Here is a 15553-nt window from a genome sequence, read left to right as displayed (position 1 = left end):
TTAAGGACTTGTCCGTCGCAAGTGGGTTCCTCGACGATGTGATGCGCGAAAGGTACTGGGGGATGATGGCACAAACGCTTCTCCATGCAACTACAGCTCCTATTCTTTAGTCCGCGCCGCGGATATTGTGGCTCCGAAGCTCAAAATGGACGACGTGGCTACTATCATAAAGGCCATTCAAGAGAAAGAATCTCTGGAGCCACAGCTCCGAAAGAATTGGTTGTTGCGTAAAGGCACTCAACTGCAACTTTTTGGCGAACTGACAGGTGAATGGGGTGGCGATCCCGTTTGTCTGGGTTTTGATACGCGCGTACAGCTGATGGAGAGTCGTGCAGGCGAGAGTGATCTTGAGAGCGCTGGCAACAATGAGCGCTCAATTAATGTGATTGTCCCAGCTTATGGTTCTTGTCGTGTGCCAGAAAGTTGCCTTGTGGAAGGGCCGGACGAAGCCTTTGAAGCACAAGCAGCGTCAATTGGAGGGCCTCTGAAATCGCTCGCTCTGTATCCTGACGCGCAGTTTGACCACGCTATCGGGATGAATACTTTGCTGCAGCAGAGCGGGTGGTCGCTTGAGCACCTCTATCTACATTTGTACGGAGAAGTTGACGATGATGTGGTGGCCATCGTTCTTCGTGCATGCCCTCAATTAACAAGTCTAGGGATTGAGGCAAGCTTTATTTCCTTGAATCGTTTGGCCTCTACCTATGAAGATTTCAGCCAACGTGGAGAAAATTGCCCGGCCATATCTAGCATGACGTTCGATCCTGTGGACAGCATCGGGGAAGACCACGGTCTGGAATTTATGAGAAATTTAGGAGATCCAACGACGCATCTGGCAAAACATTTGAAGGAGCTTGTCATTTACACCCCTGCCGAATCCGGTTCAGTGAATAACGCCACTCTCGGGGAGCTGTATCTGGCGTTGACGAACAACACGAAACTCGAGACGGTGCTGATCGCTATTTCACCGTTGCCACCATCTCTGAGGGCCTGGGAGAAGCGCTTTAGCCAATTCAACGGACAGTTGATACAGCCACAGCCGCTAGAACGAGAGTCCAAACTGGCGTTTCTTAGCGCGACTTACGGTGGAATGCGGGCTATTCAACGTCTGGATCGACGTATTCTTTCGCTCATTTTTGAGCTCGCAGCCATGCGTGTGATCCGGTCAGTGAACTTTACGCATGGCTAGGATGCACCTGTCTACTTGCTACGGATTGGGCCGAGGTTGAAGCGCAAGCTCTGGGTAAGAGAGTTACACATTGTTTGACGATTTACTCGAGGCAAATGAATAATTCCGCCGACAAAATACATGTGTACTTCTGATCACAAATTGATGTTGTGGCAAATAGAAGTCTTTTATGAAATATCCGACGCCGCACCTGCTTCTTCAGATTCTATGGGGTAGCACGCTTCCTGTTTCCGCTCTACGGTAGCTCGCACTGCTGGATTAATTTATGTGAGCCCGTCCGCGACGAGCAATGCCGACAGCAAGCACAGCGATCGATGCTCCCAACAACGCCAGCCCGACAGCCTGCTGGTGCTCATCAATGAAGCTATTAGCACGAGCCAGCCATGAGCTAACAGAGAACGTCTCAACGGATGTAGCGTCCGCAGTTACGCTGTCCGAGTTCGAGGACGACTTTTTGTTCCTGCGCGGGTTCTTGGTCCGTCGGGGACCAATGTCTTCAATGTCGCGCTGGACAGCACTTCCATCCGGCTTGCTCTTGAGCGCCAACTGTCCGCAGGCGCCGTCAATGTCCGTGCCGTGGTTTTCACGGATCGTAGCCTTAAGGTTGTACGGGTCGCGCAGCACAGCGTGGAAAGCTCGGATGTCCTCAGGCGACGGCGAGTGGAACTGCGCGCCCACGTCCGTCGTGTTGTACGGAATGAGGTTAACGTGCACCGACCGGTTCTGCAGCAGCTTGCCAAGGATGTGCGCAGTCTCGATCGAGTCGTTCACGCCCGCCAGCATGCAGTACTCCACCATCACCAACCGTCCCTCCCTACAACAGAAGACAAAAATGTTAGCATAAAGCCTCACCGTAACAGAATATATCAACGTACTTCATCGCCAAGTGCTCGTCAATAGCCGCCATGAGCTTGTCGAGCGGGTAGGCCGTGGACGTGGGGACAATTTCACTGCGCATCTCCTGCGTGGGGGCGTGCAGCGACAGCGCCAAGCGCACGAGCGGCGCGTCGTGCGACAACTGCTTGATGCGGTGGATCACACCCACCGTGGACAGCGTGATGTACTTGGGCGCGAGTCCGAAGACCTTGGTCATGGCGCGGATGGCCGCCAGCACGGCGTCGTAATTGTTGAGCGGCTCGCCCATGCCCATGAACACGACGTTGCGGATGGGCGCAACACGGTTGGCGTGCGCGAGCTGCTCCAGGATCTCGCCGCTGCACAGGTCGGCGATGATGCCGAGCGTGCCCGTGGCGCAGAACGTGCAGCCCATTTGGCAGCCCACCTGCGAGCTGACGCAGAGCGTGTTGCGGCCCTTGTGGCGCATGATCACGGCCTCGATCTCGTGACCGTCCTGCAGCTTGAGCAGCAGCTTCACGGTGCCGTCGGCCGAGCGCTGCTCCGTGGTCACGGACGTCGTGAAGTGCGCGAAGTGCTCGCCCAGCAGCGCTCGCAGCGTCTTGGGGATGCCCGGGATGTCCTCGAACGACGCCTCCGGGTTTTGGGCCAAGTGGCGCCAGATCGTCAGCGCGTGCAGCTCCTTGAAGCCGTGCGTCTGCAGGAAGGCGGGCAGCGCGTGCTGGTCGAAGGCCGGAAGCGGGCTCAGCGTGCGCTTCTTGACCATGGCTGTGGGGTGGGGAGGAGTAGAGCGACGGGTAGGGCCAGTGGAGCTCTTGGCTGCTCAAGTGCCGCTTTGGTTTGACAAGTCTGACGTACTTATGGCCAGTGATTGAGTGGTACAGTGTACCAACGGGAGGAGATGGTGCAAGTTCAAAGCGGAGATGAAAAGGTGGAGTCGCTCTGAATATCATACTTGTTCCAATCAATGTAGTTTGAGAGGCTTTTTTGCTTTAAAAATATTATTTTATTTTTTAGGGGGAGTGATGCATAGAAGTCAATCCGATGTACATTTCGCCTTGCAGTGCGCGGTCAAAGTTGGCCTTGGGATTGTAGTACTGGAGCACGCCCCTCACCCACGCATCTCGAGTAAGGGAAATGGCCAATCTCGGGCCGATTTTGGAGGGGTCCAACTTTTTCATCTGTAACTTTCGATCTACACAACTGAGTACACAGCTAGGGTATCGATGGAAAGCTAATGATCTTGCCAATCTGATAGGCTATTCTGTACCTTGTAGCCCACTGAAATAAACGCAGTATGGGTGACTGGACAACAGCACAGCCCTGGCCAATTAAGGGCCGATTCGTTTGACTTGGTTTCACTAAAGAATCGAAATCTGTCATTTGTATGGTATACTAAAAGCAACCAATCACATTCCATCTGATGAGGTGTATTGAACATTTACTGGTCAAAAGAACCGGCCCTGAATTGGCAATCGACTCGAGATTGGCCATTTCCCTTACACCTTTTCAACTTCAAAACTGCAAATTCCTAGTTCAATTCTGCAAAAGGTAAGTTCAAAACCGCACGAGCAGAGACCAGGCTAGTCTAGTACTTTTAAACACAGCTCATTGGTTGGTACTCAGAATATCTAGCCAATAGGCTAATTACACTCTATAATCACATATTGTGGTACTTATCCTACAATTTATAATACATGTTTATAGAGTATTGTTGTTTTGATCTTACAGTTTGCTGTTTTGAACTTACAATTTGCAGTTTTGAGGTCGAAAATGTGTTAAAAAATTACATGTTTTTAGGAGCAGACTGTGTCATATTTAGCTTCTAAAATTGTCGGCAAAATAACTGCAATGCACAATAAGCTACTTCTTTTAAGTGCTATTGTGTTTAGATAATATAGAAGAACCAAAACAAAGAACTTCATGTGAGGATAATCACCAGGGCTCGCAAAAGGTGCGGACCGGGTACCCGTACCCGCCCGTTTAGCAGTCCAACCCGAAGTCGGGTACCCGTACCCGCCCGCCCACAAGCCACAGGTGTACCCGGGCCAGCCAGGGCTCAAGGTTTTGTACGGACGGGCCAGCTATTACATCTCCCGACACAGTTTTAAAACATCTCAAGGTATTAAATAAAAAACAGTTATTCGAAAAGAGTCGATTCGTGGCTGAATCGTCAACACTTTATCCACGTTGGAGCATTTTCTACTGTAGTATGGACTGAAACTTACGGCATAATTAGTCTGGATTGTGGTCATGAAGTTCGTGAGCACTAATAGTATGGACCAGACTAATTGAGCGTCCAGACTAAATAGGCGTCCAGACTAATTAAAGAAGGCACCTGCCCCGGTCATAGCGCATGGGACGTCATTGCGCAGCGATTTGGATCAGGTAACGGAGTTCTCTGCCCGTAGTTTCGGTGCCTCTCGTATACTTATGATGTTATTAAATTTCCAGGGGTGAGGCGTTCGCTGAATCCCCCTGGCAGTATAGCGCCCGTGACTCCAGCAAGAAGTTGAGGAAAAAGGTGATTAGTGTGACGTTTTCCGACTCAATCTCATCGTCTACTATATGCGCTGCCTTCATTTAACACTTCGTCTTCCTGTCTTCTTCGTGCGCTGGTCTCAATTGCGGCAGCTTGGTCTTTATCAGGCGTAACACGGGTTTTCGAAGCTTCGGAGTTCCAGTGACCGGCTACGTGTATTCTGCTCTTTCTGCAGCTCTATCTTATATAATCATGGTGCATCAACCGCCAGTACACCACCTCGAACGAATTGGAGTAGGAAAAAAACAAGAACAAACGCATCGGCTTCGCGCTCAGCCTCGACACGCCTCCGTTTCCTCCCTTGTGTCTGCTGGGTAACGGTAACCTTTCGCCAAGAATGCCGCGACTCGTCACACTTGCAATCTACTCGACAAGCCGATGAGTAGGTCGGTAGTACTCGGGTGGGTGGGCCTGGTCTTCTCTCACCTTGTTTTGCCGAGGTCGTCGTCAGTGGAGGTATGGTCGTCGCTGCTGTTCGTCCGTAGCACATATTGGGCATATCGTGCGCGGTCTTTGGCCGCAGCGCCCCCGCTGGTAGTGTCACGAATATTGAATAGAGAGAAATGAGATAATGTTTATTGAACGTTTAATCGGTCCAGAAAGTAGCCTAGGCTTAAAAATCCCCTTTACAAATCAATACAATCAATGCGCAAAGCTCACAGGCACCGATGACGGACCACCCAGCCAAAAAATGAGAAAGTAGAGGCGGCAATGATTGGTCGAAAGCACTTTACTATACTTGCTGCAGCTAAGCGGCCTCCGTCCAGTTTCAATCAGTTGAAGCTTAATAATGTGGCGCCTGCGAAGCGTAATCAGATTATCCTTCTCGATTTCTCATTACGTTTTGCTACCGTACTAGCACGCCATGGCAATCGCATTGATCAGATAGAGACAAAGCAATATAGGCCCTGTCTTACCAGGAAGTTCCCGCCTCGCAAGTAAGCCATTGAATCGTCCTCGGCTGGATCGATACAAGACAACTACAACGCGACGACGTGCAAGCGCTGAAACCCTGCGTTCCACGCGGGTTAGAACTTAGAAGTACAATGCACTTCGTCGTACCGTGCCGAGATGCCGTCAAGTTGCTCTTTGGCTTGATATTATCTTTGGACGAGAATTCCTTAGACACCCCGGGATTCTTGCGTCTGAACACAACTTTGTTTGTCAAAACGCACATGAAGCAGGGGGCGATGTCCCACAACAGTCGTTTCTACATGTATTTTGATAGGAATCGTAGTCAATGCATATGATGGGTTACTGAGATACTTTGATGAAATTCCTGACCACGATCTTACTGAATATTACCCGACTGAGCGTGAGGAAGAAACAGCTGGCTTAAAAATATAATTACTAAAAAACCGATAGGAAAGTACGTGAATATCTGTACTAAATAGGTTACCTTGAATGCAATCGCACGAAATGCCTCAGTAATAGGTTGTTTTACGGTTTTTGTTATTAATATATTCAATAAGTATCTAACATTTTTTAATATGATAATATGATATAACAATTCTAATAGCATTAAAATGCTGGTATCGCTGGCGATGAATATTGACTTGGTGGGAATTTTGCATGGATGAACGTACACATAACGTACTCGCCCTATTAAAGTCCGGACTTTATTTTATAGTACAGGCCTAGAAGCTTGAAATTATCAGATATTTTATCAGATCTAAAGCTTTAATCTTGTTTGTATGTAATCTTGTTTGTATGTACAAACCGTTAAGTACCGGTATTTCTTGCGACAGGCTAGAAGGGCTTATATTCGGGCGAGTACGTTATATTATTGGAGAAATCCGGTTTGGGGTCCGTTCAAATCAGAAGGCGTAATCTTTGGCGTAAAATTGAAAACCTACCGGGTTTTGAAAATTTTCAGTAGTGCGGGCCCTATTGGGGGCCCGCCCTACCCTGCATTATTAACCTAGGACGGCGAGTAGTGTAGCGAGCCGACGAGGCGAGCGGAACGGGTCCAATACTGCCGTAGCGAAGCGTAAGCAGCCTGCTTCAATTGCGGAGCGAGCATAGCGAGCGAAGCGCTAACCAACCAGAAATTCCCCGCCGCGTAGCGGCGGCGCTCGGCTAGTTCGTACCCTATGGCCTTACCGTACACAGTACCTTTCAGTAACTTGTGCCCCGTATGTACCCTATGACTACTAGGGCTCCGCGAAGGCTGGGATAGGAGGATTTTGGTACAACCCCCCCTCTTTAGTTTTATTGATGACTTTTCTTAGAGGGGTCATCGTTTGACTTGACGTACCATGGATATAATCCTATTTGGTCTGCGATAGCAGCACTAACGTTGCTACCTATCCCAGTAAAACGTAACGTATAGCCTAAGTGTACCCTACAGAATCGGACTTATTGCCATACCTTGCTTCCGGCTTTTGATATTGCACTGGTGTGCCGCTAGCGGCGTGCTGCATATGCGTAGAGCGCTTGGTGAGCTGGGCGGAGACACCACGGGAGTCGCAATCTCTTCTTCCTCCAAATGAACCCTGCGACTCTCCATCTACTCACGCCTCCCTTATCGGCAGGGTGAAGATTTTCATCCTTTGACACTGCGTTTCTATTACTATTTCTATCACTAAATTGCAGGACTGGACGGCTGAGGGTTATCTTAGTTTAGAATCTCCCCCTCGCAGAAACAACAAAAGAACTAGCCTCCGGCGCAAGTTCCTGTCCAAACAACGCTCGTCGGTGCTGTTGGCACCGACTCTTCTTTTGTAAGTACGCATCGTATCCCCCCCTCTTCGTTTGTCCATGTAGTTGCTCTGATGGCTGAGGTTTCAGGCGAACTGGTTCTGCAGGTTCCAAGGAGGATTGCCTGCTGTACGACAGCTGTGTGGACGGCTGGGCAAGAGGGCGGTGTCAGAGGACTAGGGGCCCAAGTGCGTGAGAAAGGAGCACGGTGACATTCATATCTTCATGCATCACAGGAGCAGCAAGCATCAATCGCTAGGTTCGGTAGACACGTCTTGCGGCGCGTTAATTGCAATAGTATATATGCTATCTTTAGGTCATAGGGTACAGATTGGTGACAGAGTACATTCTAACATAACAATATAGTTCGCACATAGGGTGCATATCGGAAATAGGGTGCATTTAGGCCACACGATACAGTATTTTTGTGCATTAGCCGTATATGTAAAACACGGTAGGTTTTCAATTATACGCCAAAGATTACGCCTCCTGATTTGAACGGACCCCAAACCGAATTAGTTTTAAATTACGGACCCCCAACCGGATTTCCCCTATAATATTATAAATTTCCTCCGTTTCAGATTACTTAACTAGATCCAGGAGAACTCTATGCAAGTTTGTGCGGCGAAATAACTGCAAAGCACAATGTATAAATGTTACCAGCAGTTATTTCGACTTTTTGTCCAATGAGGGTCAGAAACGATAATGCTCCCTACAACAGGGTCTAACAATTACTGTAAGTATATGGTACTGTACCGACACTTCTACTCCGTTACCAGATACAACCAAACACACAAGTTTCGTGTTTAGCATGTGCTAGCATCGAGAGGGAGGTACCAGTTGCTTGCATGCCATATTGCGACACGAAGGTGGGCTGAGCGCGATTTATTTGGGGAAATTTGTTAATGATTTTTAGCTCGGCTCTTCTTCATGCAGCGCTCTTATCCTTTTTCTCGCCTCCATCTTCCTACTGCGGGCATGCTTCAAGCCGCGCACCATGACGTCCGGTCTTGTGTCCGCAGTAGCCATCTTGGCTTGCCATCTGGTCGACTTAGTCGGTTTTGCCAGCTCGAATCTTTTGGCTTGATAACGCCCTTAGCTGAGAAATGCGCCGATAGCCGCAGCTTGATGGCTTGGGGGTTCGGCCAGCCTGCGCCCTTGCAGTTGGGGTCAGTTCGCATCCGGCCCCAGCAAGATACATGTATTGCACTCTAATATGCATGGAGCGCGCGGGTTTGCGCTGCGCTGCCTGGCTGCAAGACCCTTTCGGGCCATTGGCACCTGCGCGAGTAACGCACATTTCGGGGGCGATGGCGAGCTCGAGCGCCAGCGTGTCGGGTGGACGCAAGGATGTTCATGGCCTCGTCATCCACAGGGGATAAGCGCATTAGCTAGCGCCGATCTTTTTCTTGTCCTCGGAACAGTATCTTCGGTTTTAAGTCGGCGTTACGACGCCGTTTCGCCTCAAGTGGTGAAGCTTCCGCGAGGTTTCGACACGTTCCTTTTGTCACTGCGACTACCAACAAACACTGCAGCAGAAGCAAGTAGTGCGAGCTGAGCCGGAGACCAAAGTCTCTCCTCGTACCGCTCGCCGGCTGGCACTTGAATAAGACCGCGCTGATGGCCAATAATTGCCCTAGACCCGCGACAAGTATTGCATCCCTCTCCACGAAAAAAAATCTCTAAAGGCAACGACTTCTTCCCAGCGCCACGCCATCGCAGCTAAATAACTGCACTCAAGAACTGTAGGATGAAGCAAGTGCCTGCACGACGCGCGCCTTCGGTTCAACCTCGCAACCACGTCGCAAAAAACTTTTAAGCGAGTGGCCCGGCTCTGCCCTCCCGATACAAAAGGCAAGACGTTTGCCCTCCCCCGCCTTCTGTGGGCGGAAGGAACTGTCCATCACCCTCCTCCTGGCAGGTGTTTCTTTCTCTAACCGCGGGCGGGCGAGAGAATCTCATTTGCAGACGGCGAGACCAAGCGGCAGGGCAGCCCACACACAACCCGCGTGCGCCGTCATGGACGTCGGCACCAGCGTGTGGGTCAAGACCAAGGACGCCGCCGTGTGGGCCGCGGGCGAGGTCGTGGACTACCAGGACGCCGGCGGCATCGTGCGCGTGCGCCGCCTTGACACGGACGACGTCGTTGTGCGTAAGTACTGCACTTTAAACCGTTTAGCACTATCCTAACCGTTTAGCACTAGCCTATCTTTTTAGCACTCTCTAACCTTTGTCTGCGCCCCTTCCCAGGACGCTACCCGGGCTTCGACGACGAGCTGTGTCTGCGTAACCTGTCGGCGGACTTCCCGGCCATGTCGAGCCTTACGAGCCTCGAGCACCTGCACGAGGCGGCGCTGCTGCAGGCGCTGAGCGAGCGGTTCGCGCACGACCAGATCTACACGTCCATCGGGGACATTTTGGTGGCGTTGAACCCGTTAAAACCCTTGCCGGACCTCTATTCGGAGAGTCACTTAAACGCCTACAAGCAGGTTATGACAGTGCTAACCGGCAACAGCAACTGCAACAGCAACAGCAACAGCAACTCGGTTAGAGACAAGGAGTTGCCGCCCCACATCTTTGCCATCGGAGGCAAAGCCTTCGGCGGCCTATTGAAGCCCGAGCGACGCAACCAGAGCATCCTCGTGAGTGGAGAGAGCGGCAGTGGCAAGACGGAGAGCACCAAGTTCCTCATGCAGTTTCTAACCAGCGTGGGCAGCGATCAGTCTCTAACCGAGAGGGAAACCAGCGGCGCAGTGGAAATCGGCAGAAGAATCTTGCAGACCAACCCCATCCTCGAGTCGTTCGGCAACGCGCAGACCATCAGGAACGACAACTCGAGTCGGTTCGGCAAATTTATCAAAATCCAGTTCGGAGACAACAACCAGATCGTCGGCGCGCAAATTGTGAGCTACTTGTTGGAAAAGGTGCGCTTGCTGCACCAAAGCCCGGAGGAGCGCAGCTTCCACATTTTCTATGAGCTGCTCGAAGGAGCGGACAGGACGCTGTTAGCGACTTTGGGTCTGGAAAAGGGCGGCAACTACGAGTTGCTCAATTCGTACGGACCCAGTTTTGCAAAAAGGAGGAAAATTGCCGACAAGTACGCGCAGCTTTATGTGGAGACTGTGCGCGCGTTCGAGGGCACTGGTGTCGGCGAGCAGGAACGACTGGAGATTTTCAAGATTTTGGCGGCGCTGTTGCATCTGGGAAATGTGAATTTTAAGGACGCCGGAGGACAGGATGACGCCACGGCCGTCACGGACGAGTCGCGGTTTCATTTGGACAAGTGCGCAGAGCTCATGGGCGTAAATGTGGACAAACTGGAGACGTTGTTGAGCAGTCGAGAGATTAAGGCGGGTATGGAGATTATGGTGCTCAAGCTGAGTCCGGAGCAGGCCAAGGAGATCTGCCGGTCGCTGGCGAAAGCCATTTACGGGCGCTTGTTCACGTGGCTGGTTCGTCGTCTGAGTGACGAGATTAATTATTACGACTCGGCGGTGTCGATCTCGGACGAGGACGAGGAGCTAGCTTCGATCGGTATTCTGGATATCTTCGGCTTCGAGAGCTTGAACCGCAATGGATTCGAGCAGCTTTGTATCAACTACGCCAACGAACGACTTCAGGCCCAGTTTAACGAGTTCGTCTTTGTTCGTGAGCAGCAAGTTTACATTGCAGAATGTATCGACTGGAGGAATATTTCGTATCCCAGTAATGCCGCGTGTTTGGCTCTGTTTGACGACAAGAGCAACGGTCTCTTCTCGCTGTTGGATCAGGAGTGTCTGATGCCGAAGGGCTCAAACCAGGCGCTGAGCACCAAGTTCTATCGGTATCACGGTGGAGACGGCTCTGCAGACTCGGCGGGTCTCTTACAGCAACCACAGCTGGCGCAGAGCACTCTTCCTCTGCTCATGTCGTCCTTCAGCCGGTACTTGCACCGAACCGAGTCGCAAGAGGAGCCTGCTCACCAGGACACAAGAAAGCATCCTTTCTCAGCGTCCAAGATGGAGCGCGTGAAGCATCAGTTCGTGGTCCACCACTTCGCTGGGCGCGTGTGCTACAACGTTGAGCAGTTCGTCGAAAAGAACACGGACGCGCTCCCTGCTGACGCTAGCAGCATCTTGTCCTCTTCAGATAATGAAGTGGTGGTGGCGATCGGATCTAATGAGAACGTGGACTCGGGAGCTGAGAACGGAGCGGCCGGACGGAGACGCTACTCTATGCTACGACAACCAAGCGTGTCGGCGCAGTTCAAGAGCCAGCTAGACCGGTTAATCGTTCAGATTGGACGCACCGAGGCCCATTACGTTCGATGTCTAAAACCCAACGAGGTCAAGAAGCCCGGTATTTTTGACCGTGAAAGGATGGTGGAGCAGATGCGCTCCGTCGGCGTCCTCGAGGCTGTTCGCATCGCACGACACGGTTACTCAGTGCGTTTAGCACACGCCAGTTTCATCGAGTTGTTCTCGGGCTTCAAGTGTTTCCTGAGTACGCGCGATCGAGTTGCGAAGATGAACAATCACGACTTGGCTCAAGCGCTTGTAACCGTATTGATGGACAAGGTGCTACTGGAGGACGGCGTTGAACGTGAAGAGAGGAACCCAGGAGTTTTGACTGCAGTCACTGGTGACGGCACCGGAACGGCTTTCGAGAATGATATCAGACGCAAGGACGTTCAGGTGGGCAAGACACTCGTGTTTTGCAAGTCTACCACCTACAACCGCTTCTCTCGATACCGTCTCGACTTGCGGAACCATTGCGCGACTGTGTTGCAGAAGCACTATCGCGGATATCGCCGTCGTGTCTTGTTCCAGGAGCTGCGCAGCTTCGTGGTGCACGTCCAGGCGATTGTCCGAGGGTTCCTGGGAAGGAGACGGGTGGATAAGTTGCGCCAATTGCGTCGTGAAAATGCTGCTACTCGTATCCAGGCGTTCTGGAGGCGCTGCGTTGCACAGCGCAAGTTCGCTGAGATGATTAGGCATAAGCGACAGATCGCTGCGGCTACCCGGATCCAGGCGAACTTCCGGCGCTTGAAGGCTCAGCGCATTCTTTCGGCAATGCTCCTGGATAAGCGACAACTCGCTGCTGCGATTTGTGTTCAGTCAAATTGGAGGCGTTGGCTGGCGCAGCGCGAGCTCGCGGAACTTCGCAACGAAAAGATCAAGCAAGCGGCTGCTGTTCGTATTCAGTCGCAGTGGAGGCGGTGGTTGGCTCAGCGCGAGCTCGCGGAGCTGCGCAATCAAAAGCGTCAGGGAGCTGCCGCTGTTCGCATTCAAGCTCAATGGAGGCGGTGGCTTGCACAGCAGCAGCTTGCAATACTGCGCTTGCAAAAGCTTCAAGTTGCCTCCGCTGTGCGTATCCAAGCGCACTGCAGGCGTTTGCTGGCGCAGCTCAAGCGTGAGAGGTTGCTCCGGCATAAGCTCGAGGTGTCTACAGCGATCCGAATCCAGACGCAGTGCAGGCGTTGGCTGGCCCAACGCAAGCGCAAGCAATTGGAGCAGGAAAAGCGTGAGTTGGAGGCAGTGGTCATCATCCAGAGGCAGAGCAGAATCTGGCTCGGGCAAAACAACCTCGTGACTGAAAAGCTGCGACGTTTTCGCTTGAACATGGCGTTCAAGAGGCTCCGTCACGCGTGTCAGGCTTCGCAGGCTGCGCGCGAAATGGAGGCCGAACCATCCCCAAGTGACGATTCCAGTGCAAGTCGAGCGAAGCGACGTATGACCCGGTCGGTTGGGCTTCCGATCAATCTGTCCAGCTCGGAGCAGGAAGACAGCTCTACCGGTGACGACAGGATGGAGCCCCGACTTCGTATCTCGGCTCCTACCCACCGCCGCACGAACAGCAGACAGCGCAGTCGCGCGAGCAGTAGGCACCGCAGCCGTGCAGGCAGCAGCCACGTCGATGACCGCAACTCACTCCTGGAGAACGAGATCTTGCGGCTGCAGCAGATGCTGGTGGACCAGCAGAACGGTCGCGAGGCGCGTCCTCTGCGGGATCAGCGGCGTCGGTCGTCAACGTTCGCTCGGCCGCCTCGCAGTGCTCCGCTCGAACTGAATCGTGTCACCGCGTCGCGTACAGGCCGTCGCCGGTATTCCGTGGACGGCGCGTTATCTGACGATGAGGACGGCGAGATCGACGACGAGGTGTCGCTGCTGCCGCCACGTCGCGCGCGTAGTGTCATGCCCGGCCAGCAGCTCGATCACGTGTCCATGTTGTCCCAGAAGATCGAGGAGCTGGACGCCAAGTGCAAGTTCCTGGAACAGCTCGTGGCTCGCAAGAACTACGAGGATGCCGCGAGAGAGTCCGTCATGTTCGGCCGAGGGTCGCAGGGCGGCAGGGAGCGTTTCCCCTCGGGCGATGGGTCATTGTACGGCGACGGCGCTCCCAGCGAGGCGGGCTCGGACGTGGACTCGATCATCTTCAACATCCAGAGCCAGATGAACATGCTGCGCCAGTCGATCGCCGTCAAGGAGCAGGCGCTGCAGACGTCGCGCAAGTCCCACGCCATGTCCTTCTCGTCCAGCACTCGGCCGACGCGCTCCTCGTCCGCAGCCTCGACCACGTCGTTCTCGAACCTGCCCATGGGGGAGGCCCCACCGAGCCTGCCGTCGCTGTCGTTGTCTGAGTCGCAGCTGTCAGCCGGTGGATCGTCTCATGGCAACAGTCGACGCAGTGGCGGCAGCTCGCTCGGACTCCCGCCGACGCCGACGTCGTCCGTGGCGCCGTCGTTCTACCAGGGACCACCGCGCTCGTCCCCCGCGCACTTCGGCGGTCGAGGCATGCCCCGCATCGTCAAGTGGGCGCGCTCCACCAACTGCTACGAGTGCGAGGAGCCCTTCAATCTGTTCGTGCGGCGCCACCACTGCCGCATGTGCGGCAACTCGTTCTGTCACGAGCACTCGAGTCGGCGCGTGTCCGTCTTCGGAATCGGCTTCGACGACGAGCCCGTGCGCGTGTGCGACAACTGCTTCGCCGAGTACTACGCGGCCTCGCAGGAGCCGCTTACGCCCCAGTACCCAGCTCCGCAGTTCGGCTTCAGCTCCGGCCCGCTGTCCACTTCATCACGGCTCAGCGGCTTGAACCTGTAGCTGGCTGCGGAGGCTAGAAGACCACGGTGTTGGTCTTTTGCTTGCAAGTTTTTTTTAGTAGTATAGTTTGTAGTTTTGTTTTGGTAGAATTGGTTTTGAATTGGAAGTAGTTAGTTACCCTCAGCACTTGCAGTCCTCTATCGATATGGCAGTTGATGTTGTAGAATATTTCAGCAGAAATGCGTTGCACCTTTCTCATGTTGAAGCATAAGCAGGTATTGTGAGGGACGAGTGATGAATCGCCAGTTGGCATTTCGCCGAGTACGATGGAGTCCAAGTGGAAGCTTCTCGACCCGGGTGGAAGCACTGCGAACCAGTCTGGCGCCCGAACCACCGTCGCCTCCAAGCACAAGACTATCGGCGGCTTTCAAATGCACCCCATCCCAATGGGACTACGCCCGGAGTGCGAGGAAGGTGAAGCTATCTGTGAATTTCGCGGCGGCCCCAAACGGTAGAGCGTATGAACGACAAGCACAAACGCGAGAGGCCATGGAGTTGCTGAATATGCTGGCAGTGGGGGACAACTCGGCGTTCAAGGAAATGCTTTCCGCGGTCACAGGAAACGGGGACCACGTGAGTGACACGCTGGAAGTTTGTCCGATTTGGGAATGCCTTTTAGTCGGAACTCTGGAGTCACACGACCCAGCTTCGTCCGTGACGTGGGTACTCTTTTTGGGTGTGGAACGAGCTCAGAGCGGTCGTTTGAATTCGAGGTTGAGATGGAGAAATTGAGAGCTGTGGGAAGCGCGACTAACGAATGGTCTAAAGCAAATACGGTTGTGGAGTGGAGAGTGCGCCATGAATCGGCCCCTATGTGCGGGCAGCAAAGTCGAGGGAGTGGCTCGGAGCCCACAACTACAGCCTCGGCATTTGCCTGGGGACCTGGACTTCTCTTTGATTTACATGTGCCACCTGTAGTTCGTCTGGGCGCTGTTGCTGATAGCAGAGCGCTTACCCGCTCGTGGAATTCTTACCACGACCAAGCACAAGATAAGAAAACCGGTCGTGCATCTTAAACCCTGATTTTGCGCTGTCGGGGGCCCCGGAGGTAACCACAGCTCTGGCCAGAACGGACATGGAATCGATCGAGCTGCTGGAAGGAGCTGTGATCATACAGTATCAGAGGATCGTACCGTATAAGGAAGACGTCGTTCTTCCCAGATATTAGACTCATGCTCATACCGC

The 15553-nt window shown here is 53.0% G+C and overlaps 4 protein-coding genes across 4 annotated transcripts; 3 read left to right on the top strand and 1 right to left on the bottom strand.

Moving 5' to 3' along the window:
* Positions 1-145: 145 nt before the first annotated feature.
* Positions 146-1189, top strand: PHYSODRAFT_467321 (hypothetical protein; the record flags this gene model as incomplete). The annotated part of the gene is made up of 1 exon (XM_009518801.1): positions 146-1189. The coding sequence occupies one exon, from the start codon at positions 146-148 to the stop codon at positions 1187-1189; it is 1044 nt and encodes a 347-aa protein (XP_009517096.1).
* An 835-nt stretch (positions 1190-2024) lies between these two features.
* Positions 2025-2810, bottom strand: PHYSODRAFT_468167 (hypothetical protein; the record flags this gene model as incomplete). The annotated part of the gene is made up of 1 exon (XM_009518800.1): positions 2025-2810. One exon carries the CDS (start codon positions 2808-2810, stop codon positions 2025-2027), a length of 786 nt encoding a protein of 261 aa, XP_009517095.1.
* A 5692-nt stretch (positions 2811-8502) lies between these two features.
* Positions 8503-8844, top strand: PHYSODRAFT_294806 (hypothetical protein; the record flags this gene model as incomplete). The annotated part of the gene is made up of 1 exon (XM_009518799.1): positions 8503-8844. The coding sequence occupies one exon, from the start codon at positions 8503-8505 to the stop codon at positions 8842-8844; it is 342 nt and encodes a 113-aa protein (XP_009517094.1).
* Positions 8845-9305: 461 nt separating this feature from the next.
* Positions 9306-14368, top strand: PHYSODRAFT_323276 (hypothetical protein; the record flags this gene model as incomplete). The annotated part of the gene is made up of 2 exons (XM_009518798.1): positions 9306-9438; positions 9537-14368. 2 exons carry the CDS (start codon positions 9306-9308, stop codon positions 14366-14368), a joined length of 4965 nt encoding a protein of 1654 aa, XP_009517093.1.
* Between the last annotated feature and the right edge of the window lie 1185 nt (positions 14369-15553).

This window comes from Phytophthora sojae (assembly GCF_000149755.1).
Source record: "Phytophthora sojae unplaced genomic scaffold PHYSOscaffold_1, whole genome shotgun sequence".
Lineage (NCBI taxonomy): Eukaryota > Oomycota > Peronosporomycetes > Peronosporales > Peronosporaceae > Phytophthora > Phytophthora sojae.
The sequence above is the reverse complement of the archived record's forward strand: the minus strand, read 5'-3'. Positions and strand labels throughout refer to the sequence as shown.